This window comes from Artemia franciscana, unplaced genomic scaffold, assembly GCF_032884065.1.
Source record: "Artemia franciscana unplaced genomic scaffold, ASM3288406v1 PGA_scaffold_55, whole genome shotgun sequence".
NCBI lineage: Eukaryota > Metazoa > Arthropoda > Branchiopoda > Anostraca > Artemiidae > Artemia > Artemia franciscana.
The window spans coordinates 97,508-116,409 of record NW_027062695.1 but is presented as its reverse complement, the minus strand read 5'-3'; the positions used below and the strand labels follow the sequence as shown (position 1 = coordinate 116,409).

Genomic DNA, 18,902 nt, shown 5'->3' with positions numbered 1-18,902 from the left:
ACACTTTGTTTTTGGGAGTGGACGGTAAAGGTTCCTCATCTTCACATTGCATGCTTGGGTCCGCATCATTCTCTATATACCCTAGTTTTCTTTGGGAGAGGAACTCCTTTTTTACTCGTTTTTTTGAAATATGGATTAATTTTTAGTTTTCCCCTGATGCGTAATTAGTTTTTCCCATGATGCGTAAGCCCTTTGCTCTAAGAGGAATTTAAACCTTAAGAGGGATTTTAGGGGGGACTCCTCCTCATCCTTACTCATTATTAAAAATTGTCTGTATATTCAAAAAGAAGTATGCCCAATTTCTTGCATAGAATCGTCACTAAAAATGCAAACCATTTCAACATCTCTTAGAAATAACGACAAAATAAAGATCCATTCCCTAGAAAATATATCAAGACCTGCGACCTATTATTCAAAGCATCTAATTATTAGATGCATGTATGACCACCCAAATACATATTTATGCATCTGGATAATGCCTTTTGTACGAAGCATTTAGCCTCTAACAAGATTGATTTAGGGATTCTTCATCCGCTTTACACAAGACAATTTTCTGGCTAAAATTAAAATATATTTTGATGTGGTGAAATGTGATTATCATATTCACCATATATCTTTGAAATGGGGGAGGGGGAGGTTTTAGTTGCTAATTTCGTATACACAGTCTTATCAGCTTCAGTTAATTACACTCGTCGTTCATTTTGTTCGGTAGGAGGCTCTCCTCCTCAACCTTTGGAGGCCTTACAGATCATTAAAAATCATTTTCAAAGAGAAGCCTGTCTAAGCTCCCGGATGGAAGCGTCACTAAAAATGCAATCCATTTAAACATCTCTTAATTTTAACGAAAAAATAAAAATTTATTTCGTTGAAATGGACTGTCTTAGCTTGTAAATGGGTTCACTCACCTAACACTCCAGTCAGACACGCCCTTTTAGGCTTTGATCGCTTATTACCCTTGCAATTCCAGGCAACTTGATGAGCAACTAACATTAAATTAAGTTTTTATTAGTGAAAATGTATATTATGAGTTTAATCAATCACCTTGCCTGACACTCATTGCGGATGGGTCCAATTTGACTTCGGACGCTTGTTTACCGGTCATTTCATGCATATTTACGGTCCTGCGTCAGTTGTAAATTCTTGGTCAACCTGCCTAAAAACACAGGCAGGTCAACCTTGTTTATATCTCATTCCAGGCAAACTAACAGTCCTATGTCAATTTTCAATTCTTGGTTACCCTACCCGAGACTCTAGGCAGATGTGCCTTTCTTAAAGCTAACAGACAAGCATTGGTCCAATAAGAGTCATACTTATTTCTGTCGTTTACCCATGCTCTTAAACCAAACACTTGGAAAACTATAGGCTCTACGACTATCTTAATTCTATGACTATAAACCTTAGTTCTATTACTACTATTGGCCTAGGAATGAAGCATGGATGGATGATCCTAATTAGGGATTTTACCAGATATGCCTCTAACTCAATCGGACTATCTGTCTTGGTTTTTCTACAATGAGCCATGACTTGTTGCCAATAATTACTTGATTTGAATGCCAAATCAACGGATTTTTTCAGATTTTAGTTTTTTTGCAATCCCACCGGGGTAATTATTTTCCCATATAACGACAATTGGAGCAAAGAAAACTTTTAGCGTGACCTATCTAGAGCCGTAAATTTCTTGTGATAATGCTTGAAAATATTTCAAAACCCGCGACCTATTGATCAGAGCACTTAATTATTGGGTGTATGTATGATCACCTTAATACCTGTTTACGCATCTTCATGATTGTTTTTTTCCAATGCATTCAGCCCCTGCCAAGACTCATTTAGAGATTCTTCATCTGCTTTACAAAGGAAAATATTTCCAGCTAAAATTAAAGTGTATTTTTAATCTGATGAAATTTCACGACGTAAGGTTTTAGTTGTTAATTTCGTAAATAAGCTTTTTTAGCTTAAATTTATGTACACTCATTGCTATTTTTTCCTATCGCTAATACTATGGATATGGGTCACCCGCATCCGTTAATATACATATAAATTAAATTCTTACCTGGAGGTATGCACGAAACATATCCTCTTTATAATTTTGTATTTTGTTTATTAGCTTGAAAACTATACTGTTAATTCTTTTCACTTTTATGCACATTTTACACAATGGAGAAACAAAGAATTACCCGATCCACTACCCGATAAGTGAATCAACAAAGTATTGCGTACGCTTGGCAACGGGAAAGACAGGTGTGTTTGTATTCATAAGGCTTCTTGCAACCCAAACAAATTCTTGCATAAGTCAACTAACGGAAAAACGTTTGTACTCGGTTTACAAAGGTTTTGGGACCAAAACAAGGTTTGCGTAATCCAAGTAACGGGAAAATCTTCGTTCTTGGAAACATTAACAAAAAAATACCTGGCTCGCAGGATTTGTTAAGAATTTCGGTAACAAAACTAGTGTTCGTGATCCTCAAAACTACGTCATTGACAAGGTTGTATAAATTTACTCAAGTAAACATTAGACTAGAGTCACGAAGAAGGTTAGGAGGGATTTCCCACCAGGCTAATAGGATCGATAAGACTTTTAGACATTTAAATTTGAAAAACCGCGTTATTTACATTTAAATCTGCATAAGTAACCAATAGCACCTGCTAAATTATGTGCAGTGAAACGTAATAGCCACGTGTTTGTGAAGTATAAAATTTAAAGAATAGCACCTAAGTATTAAAAAATGCCCTTAGGGTTGGTGGTAGCCAGTTTGCTGCAGATACCCTGGCGCACCGGCCAGATCTGAAAACACCTCACTACTATATTTTACGGTAAGTCAAAGCATAACATTTTTATTGAATATACATATAACTCTTCTTATCAATCAGTTCATGGTAACAAACTGTAGTAAGGAGTGGCCCGGCTCAATAGTAACCGAAACTCAAAAAACGGAATTTTGATACCAATAGTTACATCAAAAGAATTGCATTTAATGCTTATTTTAAATATATAAGTTTCATCAATATCAGTTATACCCGTCAAAATTTAAGAGTCTGAGAAAATTTGCCTCATTTTAGAAAATAGGGGAAAACATCCCCTAAAAGTCATACAATCTTAACGAAAATCACACCTTCAGATTCAGCGTATCAGAGAACCTCATCGTAGAAGTTTCAAACTCCTACTTACAAAAATGTGGAATTTCGTTTTTGCCAGGAGACACATCACGGATACGTGTTTATTTGTTTTTTTTTTCCAGGGATGATTGTGTCGGCTGAGTGGTCCTAAAATGTCGTGATAGGGCTCATTCTAACGGAATTAAAAGTTCTAGTGCCCTTTCTAAGTGACCAAAAAAATTGGAGGGCACCTAGGCCCCCTCCCACGCTCATGTTTTCCCAAAATTAACCGGATCAAAATTCTGAGATAGCCATTTTATTCATCATAGTGAAAAAACCTAATAACTAGGTCCTTAGGGACGACTTACTCCCCCGCAGTCCCCGTGGGAGGGGCTGCAAGTTACAAACTTTGACCTGTGTTTACATATAGTAATGGTTACTGGGAAGTGTGCAGAAGTTTTCAGGGGGATTTTTTGGTTGAGGGGGGGGGGGTTACGTGGGACGATATTTCCATGGAGAAACTTCTCATGCGGGAAGAGAATTTCAATGAAGGGAGCGCAGGATTTTCTAGCATTATTTAAAAAAAAATCATGAAAAAATAAACACGAAAAAGTTTTTTCAACTGGAAGTAAGGAGCAGCATTGAAACCTAAAACGAACAGAAATTATTACGCATATGAGGGGATCAACTCGTCCTAATATTTCGCTCTTTACGCTAAAGTATTTTTAGTAATCTCAACTATTCATTCTACGGCTTTTGTGATTCAGGGGTAATTTTTAATGAATTGGGAAAAAATTTAAGCTTTAGTGTAAAGAGCGAGGTACTGACGAGGGGTGAACCCCCTCACATATGTAGTAAAAACTTGAGAATACAAAAGTTCGTTACGTAAGCTAATTTATAAGTTACGTATATCTTTTATTAATAAAAACGTTCGTAAAAATTAAAAATTCTAGTTGCCTTTTTAAGTAGCCGAAAAATCGGAGTGTAACTAGGCTTCCTCCCCCACTCCTTATTTTGTCAAAATCATTCGATCAAAACTATGAGAAAGCTATTTAGCCAAAAAAAAACAAATTTCGTTTTAATTATTCCTCTGCGGAGAGCCAAAATCAAAATATGTATTGATTCAAAAACGTTCAGAAATTAAATAAAAAAAAAGTCTTTTTAACTGAAAGTGGGGAGTGACACTAAAACTTAAAACGAACTGAAATTAATTCGTATATGAAAGGGACTACTTCCTCATCAACGTCCCGCTCTTTACGCTAAAGTTTTTACGCTTTTAAAAAGTAGAGTTGAGAGAAAGAGTCAAAGTATTTCAAAGAGGGAGGTATTTCAGTATGAAACAGAATATGATGAAGATGAGCTAGCTCAAAGATTTAAAGGGGTTAATATATTCTGTGTAGGCTCCATCCATTAAATTGGTGAATTATTGGGTATGGCTTCTTTACGAGCCTGCAAGTGAAGTCAGTTCAATTGGCAATTTTTTCCTATTACAGACATTATTTAGGTTTTAAGTCAAGAGAAAGACTACATTTCCTGTCATTATTGTCAGGCGTTTCTATTCGGTTTCCATACAGAATTAAGTTAAAACATCACTTGAGCCATTGTAAACGTCTTTAGTATCAATCTATGGATTTGGTTCCGGGTTATAATGGAATCTTGCGATTTAAGAACTTTCAGAATTTAGTCTTACTACAAAGTGATAAATAGGAGCAGGACTGCAAAGCCACAGACCTATACGATCCATCGAATTTAAGCCATTTTAAAGAATGTGAAGCAATTGTTCTCCCTTTTGTAGACCCGAGTAATACTGTGCAATTGGTAGAGGTTCTTAAGACATTGGTTTGGGAAGATTGTACGGGCGCAGCCATGATAGCACCAATTAAAACTGCTAATAAGTTGATTTCAGGGCTGTGCTATGCAGCCTATCCAATGACCCTATCACCGAATGATATGTACGTCATTAAAGATCGGAAAACATCTTGGATTTGTAAGGATAATTTTGTTGATGGGAGTGGGAGAGGGATGACAGTTTGCGATCATGATTATGTAAGGAACACAATTTTACCGGGGGAGAGTAACTGTAGTGGGCTGGCCTATAAATATTACAGTTTAAATATTAAACCAAAGTTATTTCTATTGGTTTACACAAATCAAACCATGATTTGAAATTCATATTACCGATGTTTGGCACCTTTGATGAAGGGTAAGGTTTTAGATGGTGCACGGGTTCTTTTTTATATAATATCATACCCAAATCATCTAAGAAGTTGCTAGTCCTAGATCTTAAAAAAGAAAACAATAAATAATGGTAATAGGTGCTTGAATAAAACCCGTTTTTTAGATTTCTATTGTTTTTTCCCCAAATCCGTAGGACAATTAATTCAAGTGCAGAAAACCGACCATTCTTCGTGAGGAAAAATCGCACCCCTTCAAAACGTTTTATGATTCACATCACGATCCTCAATTCACCACTGCCGACTATGAATTTGCTAAGAAAAAGTGGGTCTAGGGAGAGTGTAAAAATGGAAAGGACTATTACAAGGTACGAGGTACGAGGACTGTACCTTGCATTTGATGCATTGATGTCGTTGTATATCGTTTGCAAAAACACGGATAAAATATATGAGGATTTTGGTTAAATTTGGGGTATTTTTTCAACTCCTTATCTAGTGATGAATTTAGTTCTTAATGTCAGCAAAGAAAACATAGGGAAGATCACCGATATGGATCAACACTTATTTGTAAAGATATCCATAAGGGAAGGGTGCGTTTTTCACAGGCATCGTATCTTGGAAACTGACCCAACCGGACAACACACTGAAGAAAACTTGGACGCAGTTTTTCTGGATATGAAGTCATTTTATCTCTCGACAACGTCTCAGTACTCTTTGGCGTGTGGAAACTACCAATGACTTAACAATTCTCGTGATCCAAATTTTCCGACATTGCTACTGTTAATGAGAACGGACCACAAGGATGGTTTGTTGGAATTGATGGTGAAATATCTTTGAAACTTCCTGACTCGGGTAAAGGGTTTTGTTTTCCCGTGCATAAGCGGACTGGTGTCTAAGGACTCACTGAGTCCATAAAATATTTCTTCCGTGGAGAATCGAGGTAGTTACTGGACGCCTTCAAAAAGAATTATCGATTTCCTTCTAAGACAGAATACTGTTGTACACCATGTTCTTTAGAGATTGATACTAGCCAACATTTTCAAGATTCGCAGGACCCTCCATTTCGACCAAAAGCAGCACATAAAAATGTTTATTGACACTTTTGTCAATAAACGAATAGAATTGAAAACAGAGATTAAAAAAAACTTTAAAAGTTTTTTTCGGTAAAATATTCAAGAGTTTACGCAATAGGGGTCGTTGTGACATTGTAACCGACCAAAACGAGTGCGCTCGAACCAACGCCACTTCGGAAATTACATTGTTCACCATCATTGTCTTAAATATGGTCCTTTTATATAGAAAAAAGAAATGTAGTTTCACATAAAATATGGCCGCAGGCAGTGCCATTATAGGAATAGAAAAATCATTTTGGAATTATTACAATATATATACAAATCATGGCCAGGAGAGGGACAAGTTAAAGTGGATTATGAGGACACTTGGCTTTGTTGTTCTTCAGGGTCTTAATCACTATGAGTGTTTCCGCTCTTGTTGGGGTTGCCAAATCGATACTATAAGGTTCTTTTTTAACAACAGGGGAAAAGAACCAGAAATTGATGACGGAGATTAGTTAAATAGTATTTGGAAGTGATCATTCTATCTGATTTTTCCATCACGACAAATGGAAATGGTTTAAAGAGGTAGAGAAACCTGGGTTCACTCATCAGTCTCTACTCGGGTAAGAAACAATGGACATCACTCTTGTCAAAAAACAAAGAAACCAAGTGAAAGAATTGGTAGATAGATTATTTTTTCCTAGACAGAAATGGTATATCTACCGCACAAGGAATCCCATCCTTCAGTAACATCATTATTGAATCATTTCAATGCAGAAAATATGGATCTCAATGTAAAACATTAGTTTCTGTGAACAAATCTACCCATAAAAACCGGTCTGTGAAAACTTTCATTTTCAAATTTATTCCACTTAAGATCATTTCGTTGATTTCACTTCCACATTTATTCCATGTTGCATGTTACAGTAAAAAAAAATCTAACAATCAAAACCCAAATGTTGCTGATGGGTCATCCTATAAAAAATGTGTACTGCACAATCTGGTTAGAAAAATCAGTGTTCACATAAATGGAATATTCATGACCCCTAGAAACAATACATCAAATTATATAATGTACATACTGTCAATTCTTCAAAGTCCTATAGGAAATTGCGGGGTTTAGCCATTGGATATGAATGTTATACCGACACTGACTCTACCAATATAACTAGCGAGGTAACTACTACCGATTTACGCTTAGTTGGGAAAATTAATCATGAAATATTTAATATGCCATAATGGTTGCCTAAAAATATTAGGATTGACATAAAGTTACAACATGCCCCATCCAATTTTATTTTGCGAAGGGTACTTGCCGATGCGAATTAAGCAATGATCTCTTTCACCTTAGATGTGCTTCATGTATGAAAAAACAGGTTATTAGTTCAATTGCGCAGACAATTGAAAAATTAAGAGCCAATGGAAATAATATCGCTGCTAATTACTCACAAAATCACGAATTAACAAAATATTGCCACGAGTTCACGTACCTACACATACTCTTCATTTATCAATGATGAAATTCCTTCAAAACCTGCTTTGCCATTTGTAAAAAGTGCTAGTGTCATAGAATAAAGGCCAATTTCCCTAAACTAATTTTAAATGTTCGGGCTTCCCTCTCTTGTATGTAAAGTAAATGGAATTCCACTCTACAATTTATACTTTGATAAATCCTATAGGACCCTATATGAATTGAAACTTCAATCGCTGGGCCAAGATTTACAACTATTTAAAAATGGTATAACCGATACAATGTTTGCAAAAAGTCACGATATCATTGTATTGGACTTTTCTAGTACCCAAGATATAAGCATTGGCTGAACGGGTACTGTACGTTTAAAGTGTTTCTTCGCCGACCGGTATAGTATTAATTTTGCCAAATAAATTTGAAACCTGTTGGCAAATTACCCCTTATGGTAGTGGTCTATCAGAATTGGTACTGTGAACACAAATCAAATAATCAATGTATTCAACTTGGATCCACCCATGTCCAAATACAAAAATTATTGCACACACTTGGATTTCCTTGAACATATTAATAACGCTAAAAATAGCATTACCATTGTTAATAGTAACTTTAAGTTAAAGATTGAATTTAATTAAAAGATTGAAAATTTTAATGATGGAATCACTTCATACTGGAAAAAACCATCTACCTGTGTAATATTGATTTCAGTGCCCTAAGAATAAAGTGTTTTAATAAAGTTTGTAAATTAGTTTATTAGTAAAAATGGATTTCCTATAAAAGTCTTTGTCTTCATCTATTAGATTTGTTCTTCTAAGTGTAGGAGGCAATCAACAACGACTAGTGGTGGCAGATCCTTGGGCTCAACTTGTACTGTTTTTGTCGTGCAAAATTGGGTCATTTTTTCTACAATTGAATGTAACTTCACTTTTATTATATCTGTTTGTGAAGTTCTTGATACCATTTTGGTTCATATTACAAAAACTACGTGTTTCAATTAGCTTATTTGAAGCAATGTCAAAAACTGTATTCTCATACGAAGAATCAATTTCGGTGACAGCCAAATAAAATTCTTCACTGATGTCTTCACTATGATGACATAGAAACCATACTCTCTTGTTATTCAAGTAATTAAGGCATAGATCAGGTTTTTACTCAAAAAGTAATTTAAAACCACGATGATACCGGTCTCTTGGAAATAAACTGAAACCACACTTACACTTTCTTCCAATCATACCAGGTTAATCATTTTTCTGTTGATCACAAATATCATAGTGACAATTAGAACATAGAAAACCTCTAGCGTGAGAGTCAAAATATCTTTAATACAAGAATTAAAGTCTTTAATTTGCACTGCATATCCTCTATACAATTTACATGAATTGCATAATCTACACTTTTCGTCAAAGTCATCAAAACTAGTTTAGTTCTCACATTACGACTAGCAGATAAATGTATATAAAAACATAGTGGAAATGTGTATAACCTTTTTTTCACTGTTGACTCTGAAGCTCAAATATTACACTCAGGAGGAGTAATCGAGTGACGTCACACTTCAAAATCAATTAAACCTGTTTGAACTTAATTTTTTTAATTGTCGAATAATTTGTTGTTCTCGTAAATAACAGCGACTGAAAAATTGTTTGGATAGTTCTTAAATCAACATAGAAACTTGAATGTGTAGGTAATATTCAAAAGCATATCTACATCATCGTTTTGTTTTTTTTCGGTTAGTATGTCAATAAATTAAGTAAATTCGTTTGGCCCACAATTTAACAGCATTATTCAATAATCCATGGCGGGAGAGTTCTGTTTCATTAATATTGCCAAACATTCTTTGAATGTATATTTATTTTTGCACTGATACCTTTTGCAAATGACCATATGGATTCAAGTATTTTTCCAAAATCACAAGATTCTATATTAGTTTCTGTTTCTCAAATCCAGTAATTGTTTTGCTCTTGAAACTAAACTGCTTATAAACAACTAACTAACAAGGCCAAATAATGAAGATTTTTCTACTTCGCGTACCCTCTCTTCACTTACTGTTTTCCTAGAGAGAGGAGCGGTAGCCTATTAAAATTTGTAACAAGAAATTTTTTTCCGATTTCGAAACATTTTTATTTTCAAAAATAGAGTGGAAACATATTTATCTCACTCTTTTTACATATATTGATTTAGATCATTATCTTCAATATATTTCACCAGTGTGTTTAATCCATTTTTTAGTCTATGTACATGCATTATATTCACTTTTGAAGTGAAACGTAACTGTTCCTCCCGCTTGAATATGCTCACTGATACCACATTTCTTGCAAACATGCCATCCCATTCAAGATTTTGATGACGACCCCTTGCAATTTCTATTGCAACTTTGGGTACTCTTGGCTTCATTTTACTGCTATTCATTTCACTTCATTTTCACCTTCAACATACAACAGAGTAAAACCACTCATATCAAATATTAAAATGTGCTTTCTACGAACAAAAATCTATATTCACAATGCTATCTCTCTGAGCTATTCTTCACTACTCCTCTTTAAAAATGATCAAGGCCTTGAGAAACAGAGAACTACCTGGTCCACTGCCAAGTATGAGGATCAACAAATTCTTACATAAGCCATATATAGGGAATAAAAACAAGTGTCGTTCACCCTCACTCTATGCCACTGACAAGGCTGTTTGTATTAAAAAATGAATAGAATAGACCAAATAAACAATAGACTAACGTCTTGCAGAAGGTTCTGAGGATTTTCTACCTGGCTCATAGAATTCATAAGGATTTTAGACATATAAATTTGTATAAGACCTACGTAATGTACATTTAAATTTGCTTAAGGGAATTATAGGATATGCCAAACTATGTGCAGTGAAGTGTAACAGCCACCTGTGTATGAAGCGTTGAATATAAAGACTAGCATATGGGTATTGGAAAATGTCCTTAGATAGGGCTGTGACCAGTTGGTTGCAGGTACCCAGACAAGCCGGCCGAATCTGAAACCCCTTCACTATAAAACTACTAAGTCCTTACAAGGAAACTCTAAGCTGCAAAATTCTGGTGACCCAGAATACAAATCAGCAGCATCGGAACTAAGTCGAAAGGGAACCAAGTCCTGATTTTATGCAAAATTAGTAAAGTCGTAATTTTCGGCATAATTGAGCTAAACCTGACTTTCGGGGAAAATTCGCTAATCCTTGATTCAGCTAAAAAATAATTGAAAATTAAGTAGTGGAATTTTTTGATACAGTGTAAAAACAATATTAAGCTTTAACTGTTTACAAAAATTTATTAAGCTCAGCAGGGGTACAAAGTCGAAAAAATGTAGGGAGAGACGAGGGTGTTGCAAATTTATTTTTCAAAATCTAGGGAGATGGGTATTTTGTTTATTCTCTCTATTGATTCAGCCAAAACGCCAAAAAAGATTTTTAATAAAATTTTAAAAAATCCAGTTTAAAGTCTATGTTGTAGGCAAAAGAATCTAGAGGGGAAGAAGAATCTAGGGTATAACTGTCCTTCACTAATCCTAGTTTACAAATCAGTTCTAATCTTAGTGATAGCTTTGTCAACCGGAGTCTGGAGATATTGTAACACCTCTCATCATATTTTAAAATTTTGGTAGGGATACAGCACCTTGTTTCTGGGCTCAAAAATTTTTCAAAGGATTGTAGCGCCAGTTTTGTTTGTGAAAATTTCTGATATTGTAAGTTTGAACATATGTTTCATTTAAATTCATATTTGTTTAAGATGTCATATATTATATTCGACAAATTTTTTTCTGATTTAAAATTGATTAAATATACTACTTCATCTTTGCTCGCTTGAGGTTTTAGCTTTTCTTTTTGTTTTCTTTACCAAATTTGCAATTGATGAAGTTTATTTTTTAATTATCATTTTCAGTCACAGACATTTTTATAATAAGAAAAATCTTGGTAGACTTAGTAATATTGCGATTTTCAAGCTTTCTTTAATCAAAACTACCAGCACCCTTCTAAATGCGTGATGTCACTTCAACATCACTTCAACCACTATTCTGCCACCTATAATAGCGTACTCCCCATTTCAGGCTTCCACGAAGCAATCGGTGACTGCATCGCATTGGCTGTATCTACTCCCGCACACTTGAGAGGGCTTGGTTTGATCGAGGACGAAGAAAACAAAATACCATTCCCATTGATTAAAGGCCTACCCCAACTTCCCGAAGACGTGACTCACCAAGAAATGAATTACCTTCTCAGAATGGCCCTTGATAAGGTAACTTCACATTTTATAATATAGGATAACAAAGCAGCTTTTTAACATTGAAATTACCAATTTGGGATAAAATAACTATAAATTACTTGACAATAATACGAAACAAAGGATCTCTCTTAACTATGGGTCTCTTATTTTTTAGAACACCACATCTCTTACATATCTTTGGGATTTAAAAATGTTTGTAGGCAACTTTATGTTTAGCTAATATCAGTTTTCAATGTGATACTTTGGAAACTGTATCTTAGGTAGCTTCTGTAGTTGCTATTAAATGCTTTTTTCTATGATTTAATGTTTTTTCGTGTTCCATCAATTTTTACACGTTGAAAGCTGAGCTATTGTTTTTTGTAAAATCAAAATAATACCATTTCAATAAAATAGTCTATGCTGGAACTAATAGGCAGTATCAACGTATAAGGGAAAGTTTTGCCTATAAATTTCAGAAGTCGCAAGTTTTTTCGTTATAGTAATTAAAAAAAAGTTTTTTACAGCAAAAACGATTTCAAAGAAAAGTAATAGACGAGCCAAAGACAATCAGAAATAAAGCCATATAATAATTCAAACTTAAAACGAACATAAATTACGGTCAATGAACAAAATGAAGCTTAGTAAGAACAGAAATTATCAAGTCAAACTTAGAACGAACAGAAATTACCCCGTAGAGGAGTCCTCAAAAACTTCAAAGAACCTAATAGTTCGGCTCAAAGAGCTGAAACATTATTTGTGCTTTACTTAAAATAATGTTTCCTGTCGAGTAGTCCGTTTCTGTGTTTATTTTAACTTCAACAACATATTAGCAAGAAAATTATATTTCAAGACTCATCAAGGTTTACAAATAAGAGTGGTGTAACATGTCCCCATCCCTACTTTTCATAACCCCTAAGTGGTTTGAATGTTATTTATAGTGCATTGAAAACAATGTGTTTTTCTACAGTCGGGTTTTTATTGGTCAAAACGTGCACAACAACATAAGAAAAAGACAATAGCAAGCCTGTTGCCCACCTGCAGCAATGAAGTAGCAGGACTGAGTGTTTAATATACAATAATGATTTTTCTTTGATCTCTAGCAATTTTAGATATTTTAACGTTATAAAAGAGAAAAAGTCAAGAAAAAAAGCGTAAGCAACGCTTTGATTGTTACAAATGCTCAGGGAGGGTTATTTCTACTCCTATTTGTAGACATTTTTGTTTTTCAGAAGTTTGACTTGATTATTTAGTGCAGTGTTTGTTCGTTTTCGGTCTCATTTGTTAATTTGCTGTAATTTTCGCTCATTAAAAAGTTTGAATTCTTCTACGAATTAAATGAAAAAAAAAAGTTTTGTATCATAAGTTAAGAGCAAAACTATGTCTTGAGTAGAGCAAGGATTCTAATAGAAACCATAATGAACATAAAACTAAAACTGAAAAGAAACAGATATTAATCTAAATGAAAAATGAACCAGTAAACGAACTTTGAATGTACGAAAATAAAATTGATATTCAACTCAAACTCGAAAGGAAAAAAATTACTAGATATATGAACCAATAAATATTCCACATTGCGCCCGAATCATTTAGGAAAAAAAAATCTTAAGAGACAGATATTAAAATTAAAAAAAAGATAATAGACTCTGTAAAAAAAAAATGAAACCGATAATGAACCTACAGTATACAAAAAACAAAACTCACATTACCCTCAAGCTTAAAACGAACAGAAACTAGACCTACGTTGCCTGAGCAACGTGATGTGTTGCTGCAGCCTTTGTCCGACATCGCCGAATAAAGTTTTGCGAAAGCAACACTTTGGTTTTGTTTCTTTCCTATCGGTTAAACAATGAAGTTGTCAGCCTGTCGAAGCTTTCAAAACGTTATGTTCAAAGAAGAACGCGATCAGTAATCACATGATCAAAGGCTATTCCTTAGCGTTGAAAAAACAACAATAACAGAAGAATATCGAAAGAAGGAACTAAATTGACTTTGCAGCCAGTTGAACTTCATTGTTTTCAATCGTAGACATCGTGACGGATCAAGACTTTGAACAATATCTTATATAATCTAATTGGTATTGTAAAGCTATCCATAACTTTTCAGGATCAAAATACCATAGATGACACTCTGTTTATTATTACAAAACTGCTTCGTTGTTTTACGTTATCGTTTGTACCCGTTGCGCAAATACTTAATTCTAGGTTACAGTGAGTATGGGTAGGCTACACCACCTAGCAAAAGTTACAAACCCCTCTTCACTAAAGGTTATTGTAGCCTAACAGACTATTATTACTTACAAGTCCCTACATGTCTTACCACTGGAACAAACTCGGTCTTACCACCAAATACACTGGAGACAAATAATAGGTGCACCAAATAGCAAAATTTGTAAACCCCTCACTGCCGAAGATTATTATGAGCTAACAGCTGATCCTTACTTACAAGTCCCCTACATGTCTCACAATTGGTATCGGCTTATATTTGGTTTCGGTGTGTATCCTACTACTGAAGTTGTCAACCCCTTGAAACTTTCAAACTAGTATATCTCATGAAGGAATTTTTCTACCAAAAAATGAATAACATATACTTTGATGAGCTCATCAAGAGCTATCGATTACCGTCGAAAAAAATCTGTCTTAGTTCAAAAGTTGATTTTTTTTGCCGTTGGCCAACTTTCTAACCTCACCACTTAGAAAGAAGCAAAGGATAAGCTCCAATTTCTTTAGCAATGACAGAACTTTTAAAGTTTAAGAGGTACGTCTGATAAAATTTATCTACCTCAATCCCAAGTCCGAAAAAACAAATGATAAACCCAGACAAAATCACGGCAGCACTTACGGACTCGTGGGAAAATGCCGCTTTTTTGCTTCTGTAAATTTTTCTATTTATAACTCAAAGAAGATATATTGGCTGCGGAGCCGGGTAACTGCCGCATATATTTAACACTTATAGATTTTAGTCCATCTTTAATTGGAAAGTGGTGCCTACCTGCTTGCCTGCTAGAAAAAAAGCTTTCCACTCGAAAGCAGAAACATGGTTTGATGAAACGAAAGCTTGTCTGCACAACTTCAGATACTCCTCTCTGACATAGGCTACATAACTCCACTTCACTTCACACACGATAAGCCCTGGTTTATGGACAAGCAAAAACCATCCTTTTTGGCCCTAGGCAAGAGTTCTGCGGGGCTTTCCAAAATGTAATGCCATATTCATCAATCCGGCCTGAGGTCCACACTTTCCGTAAAAACCGCACAAGTGTTGCTCTCGCAACACAATTAATAGATGTATGAAGTAGGAAGTTATCCCCCTTGTACCTCAATTATAGAGCGAGTGTGTTATAATACCTTATCCAGAGTAAAGTAGGTTACCTGGCTTCATCCTCCCTTGGCCCAAAAGTTAAATTCTTCTCGTATAAAACACAGGCTTTTTCTACAATTGGCCATGACTGGCCTTTTCCCACAACTATTCCCTTTTCAATTCAAAAACCATCAAATTGTGTCAAAAAAATAGGGTGCCAAAAAGTTTAAGAAGGTTTATCTCTTTTGGAAGCATATTCGGCTTTAGGAATCAAAATTCTTACTCCTTAAGTTTTTACGGACGAAATTGTTTTCAAATTCTACATGTTAGTTTTTCTTATCTTCCAAATGTGGAAGATAAGAAAAACTAACATGGATCCAACTACAACAAACCAAGATGGATAAATAAATGAAACCCAAAACGAACAAAAATCACAATAGGTAACCTAGTCAAACTAAAAACGATCCAAAATAAAAAGACTAGGGCTGCCAAACCCCAAGTCTTCTGAAGACCAGAACAAAATTTGCGCTTTACTAAAACAGAATTATAATAATAACCGCGGATTATCAGTTTGAAATAGATACTCTGATGTTTATTCCTTAGAGCCTTAATACTCCTTCATTCCGCGTCATTTTTGCGGAATAAAGGAGTTTTTTATCGCGTAATTTTCCGCGAGGGTATTTCCCGAGGAGTATTTTCCAGGTTGGGGTATTTTCCGGGAGTATTTTCTGAGAGGTGGGGAGGATTTTCCGGAGGGAGGAGGGGTTAAACGCCGGCCACCGGTTATATTACGACTTCATTCCTATTCATGCTTTGTTTAATATAGCTCTTGACCTATCTTTGAACTCTTTTGCTTTATCCCTTTTTAAATTACTTTATATTTGCTTTTAATTGACATTTTCTAATTGCTTAATAAGTTTATATTCTAATAGCCACATATAACTAGCAAGCCAAAACCATACTTCTTAAGACAGATTACCAAAAAGAAAACATAATAATAATAAAAAATCGTAGTTTTTTCGCTAAGAATCAATCTAACTACATTTTTCTTAAAGTTTTATTGTTCTTCATGAATTCCCCTAGGTTCAGTCCACTTAACTAGAAGTTTCACACCGATTGGAAGAAGATATTCTGATTCCTTTTACGGGTTCGGTTCTTCTATTTCCTAAAATGAAAGTACAGTTACTAGCCGATTGGGGAACATCTAATTTTTGGTGTGTCATAAATAAATGGAATGTTTTTGTAGTGACATTTTGTCTGTGTTGTCTTTTAGTTCTCCTTTTCTTTATTTAAATCCCTGATAGCTGAACCCCAAGATAATGCAAATAAGCAATATTGACAACCTGGCACCACGTAGTGTCATTGATCTACCTTACTACTTAAGTTCACATATATTACAGATCGCATGGAGACTGACAGTATAAAAATATTTTGTTGGGTCATAAACACAGTTTTTATCTTCACTTTTCCCCCTCCCAGCGTAAGATTTGAGGTTCTTTTGTTCTATCCTGGTCTCTTTCTCTTTCTAACCTAAAAGTGTCAACTTCCCCCACAAGTTGTCCCCAAGATATTACAGATGTACTGTTTTAATGACCTGGATACATATAGTGTCCTGTTTACCTTCATACTCCCCCATTCAAAACTTGATAGCTTGCAGCTCCCCAGTTCAGCTTTCTAATTTACACTAGGCTATAAATATTCCGTTTTTTCACCACCACGGGACTAAACACCTTGGGCTGCCCGACTGACAGATTAATGGCATAAAAAAGGGAGAAAATTGTTTCCCATACCATTCTGACTAGTAAAGAAGCATTCTACCGTTTAAAGCTATCAATTTTCTTTGAAAACTATCCCCTCTTCTAAAGTCGATTTTCTCGTTTTCAGCTTCGCTATATAATTTTTTAAAATTACAGATCCCGTTTCTTCCCTTTGCGGTTGCAATGGACAAATGGAGATGGAAAGTTTTTGATGGAAGTATTAATCCTACGGAATATAATGGCGAATGGTGGCGTCTTGTTGAAGAGCTACAGGGTCTTTTGTCTCCCACTGAGCCTCAGCCAGATGATTTTGATCCCGGTGCAAAGTATCATATACCAGCTAATGTCGAATACATTAGGTAATCCAAAATTAGATTTTTTCAAGTAATGCGGATGCTGTATTCCAGATAATTCAAGCAGAAGGTAGCTCCACAATTAAAATAGGCCCTAAATGGTACTTTATTAATTAGTAATTTTACTTTAAAAGCAATATAGACTGCGTTATATGGAAATTGCCACACTAAAATGTTCAAAATAACTAGTAGAATCTCAAAACATTGTAAGAAAGGAGGGTTGTCTTAAAGAAATTTCGAGATTTAAGTAAAAAATAACTAGATGTACTTGAAAAATGCAACGTTTTTGAAGTTAGAGAGCCTAACTTGTATTACGTTTATCTTAATGTAAAAAAAAAAACAAAAAAAAAACAAAAAAATAATCATCTTCGGGCTTCACAATAGACGCTTTTTGTTTTAATTTACTTACAGTTTTGGTGGATTAAAAATAAACTGTGCAACGATCTCCTTACAGGTGAATGTTAAGCTTGTAGGCAGTTACTGACCAGTTCTGCACGATTACAAGCCAGTGGGCCTTAATATTCGAAATTAGCGCCATTCGTTACCTCAGAAATTACCTTTAAACTAACTACACCAGATGTATCCACCAAACCCCCTTTTTAAGCATAGCCACGCGGGGATAATAGACACCAGGGTATGTAAATTTACTTTCTGTTTTAACTGTGAATATCTGTAAGTCACTGTTGTGTTACTAATTTAGAGAAAAGGGAGAGTTTCTTAGCAGGCTTACCTCAAAAGAATTTAATAAATGTTTGTATTTTTTGTATAAACCTGGTATTTGTCTGAGCAAATACTAATTAAAGATGTTTCAGCAAATAATTGGGTTGATATGTAGAGTATTCTTCTATTTTATAGGTATTTCGTCAGTTTTATCTTACAATTCCAGTTCTATGATGAAATGTGCAGTGCTTCACACCATACAGGACATTTGTTTAGATGTGACTTCAATGGAAATTTGGAAGCTGGGACTAAGTTAAGGTGCTTGAAATTATCTTCTTTTCTTTTCTGATCCATTACAATTTAATCGAAAGGACTTTATGGTTATAATTATGAATTTTCCTTTTGTTTATTTTCAAGCGGAAAACAATTGGTCATAGCAGCAAGATGGGGAAGGGAATTCTGTAATCTTGTCATTTGTACATACTCTCGAAAGGGTTATCATACCTGAACCAATCTTTTGCCTTTCATTGCTCTGATCACAATTTTATATGAGAAGGAGATAGGCCGTAAATTGCTAGGTTAAAAAAGCTGGGGAAAGGTATTTTAATTTTAACCTTCCCGCCATTTAATAGGAGAGATAATTGAATCTTAGTGAAGCTTAAGAGTAGGCCTAACAGTTTGAGCTAGTTTCCTATTTGTACTATTCTGGATTTTTACATTATCTCTTCTTTTTTGTGATGGGAGGGGTAAATAATTACGTTTATTAGAAAATATACAAAACTTCTTGTGAATAAGAGTTGGAACCCTTTTTTATGTCTTGTGGAAGGAT

At 34.8% G+C, this 18,902-nt stretch overlaps 1 protein-coding gene across 2 annotated transcripts in view; it reads left to right on the top strand.

Moving 5' to 3' along the window:
- Positions 1-18,902, top strand: part of LOC136042000 (angiotensin-converting enzyme-like) — a 165,409-nt gene that overhangs the window by 70,478 nt on the left and 76,029 nt on the right. For both annotated transcript variants that reach the window (XM_065726831.1, XM_065726832.1), the window contains exons 10-12: positions 11,852-12,039; positions 17,217-17,419; positions 18,269-18,391. In XM_065726831.1, the coding sequence (XP_065582903.1) occupies positions 11,852-12,039; positions 17,217-17,419; positions 18,269-18,391 (514 nt within the window). The remainder of the gene's footprint in view (positions 1-11,851; positions 12,040-17,216; positions 17,420-18,268; positions 18,392-18,902) is intronic.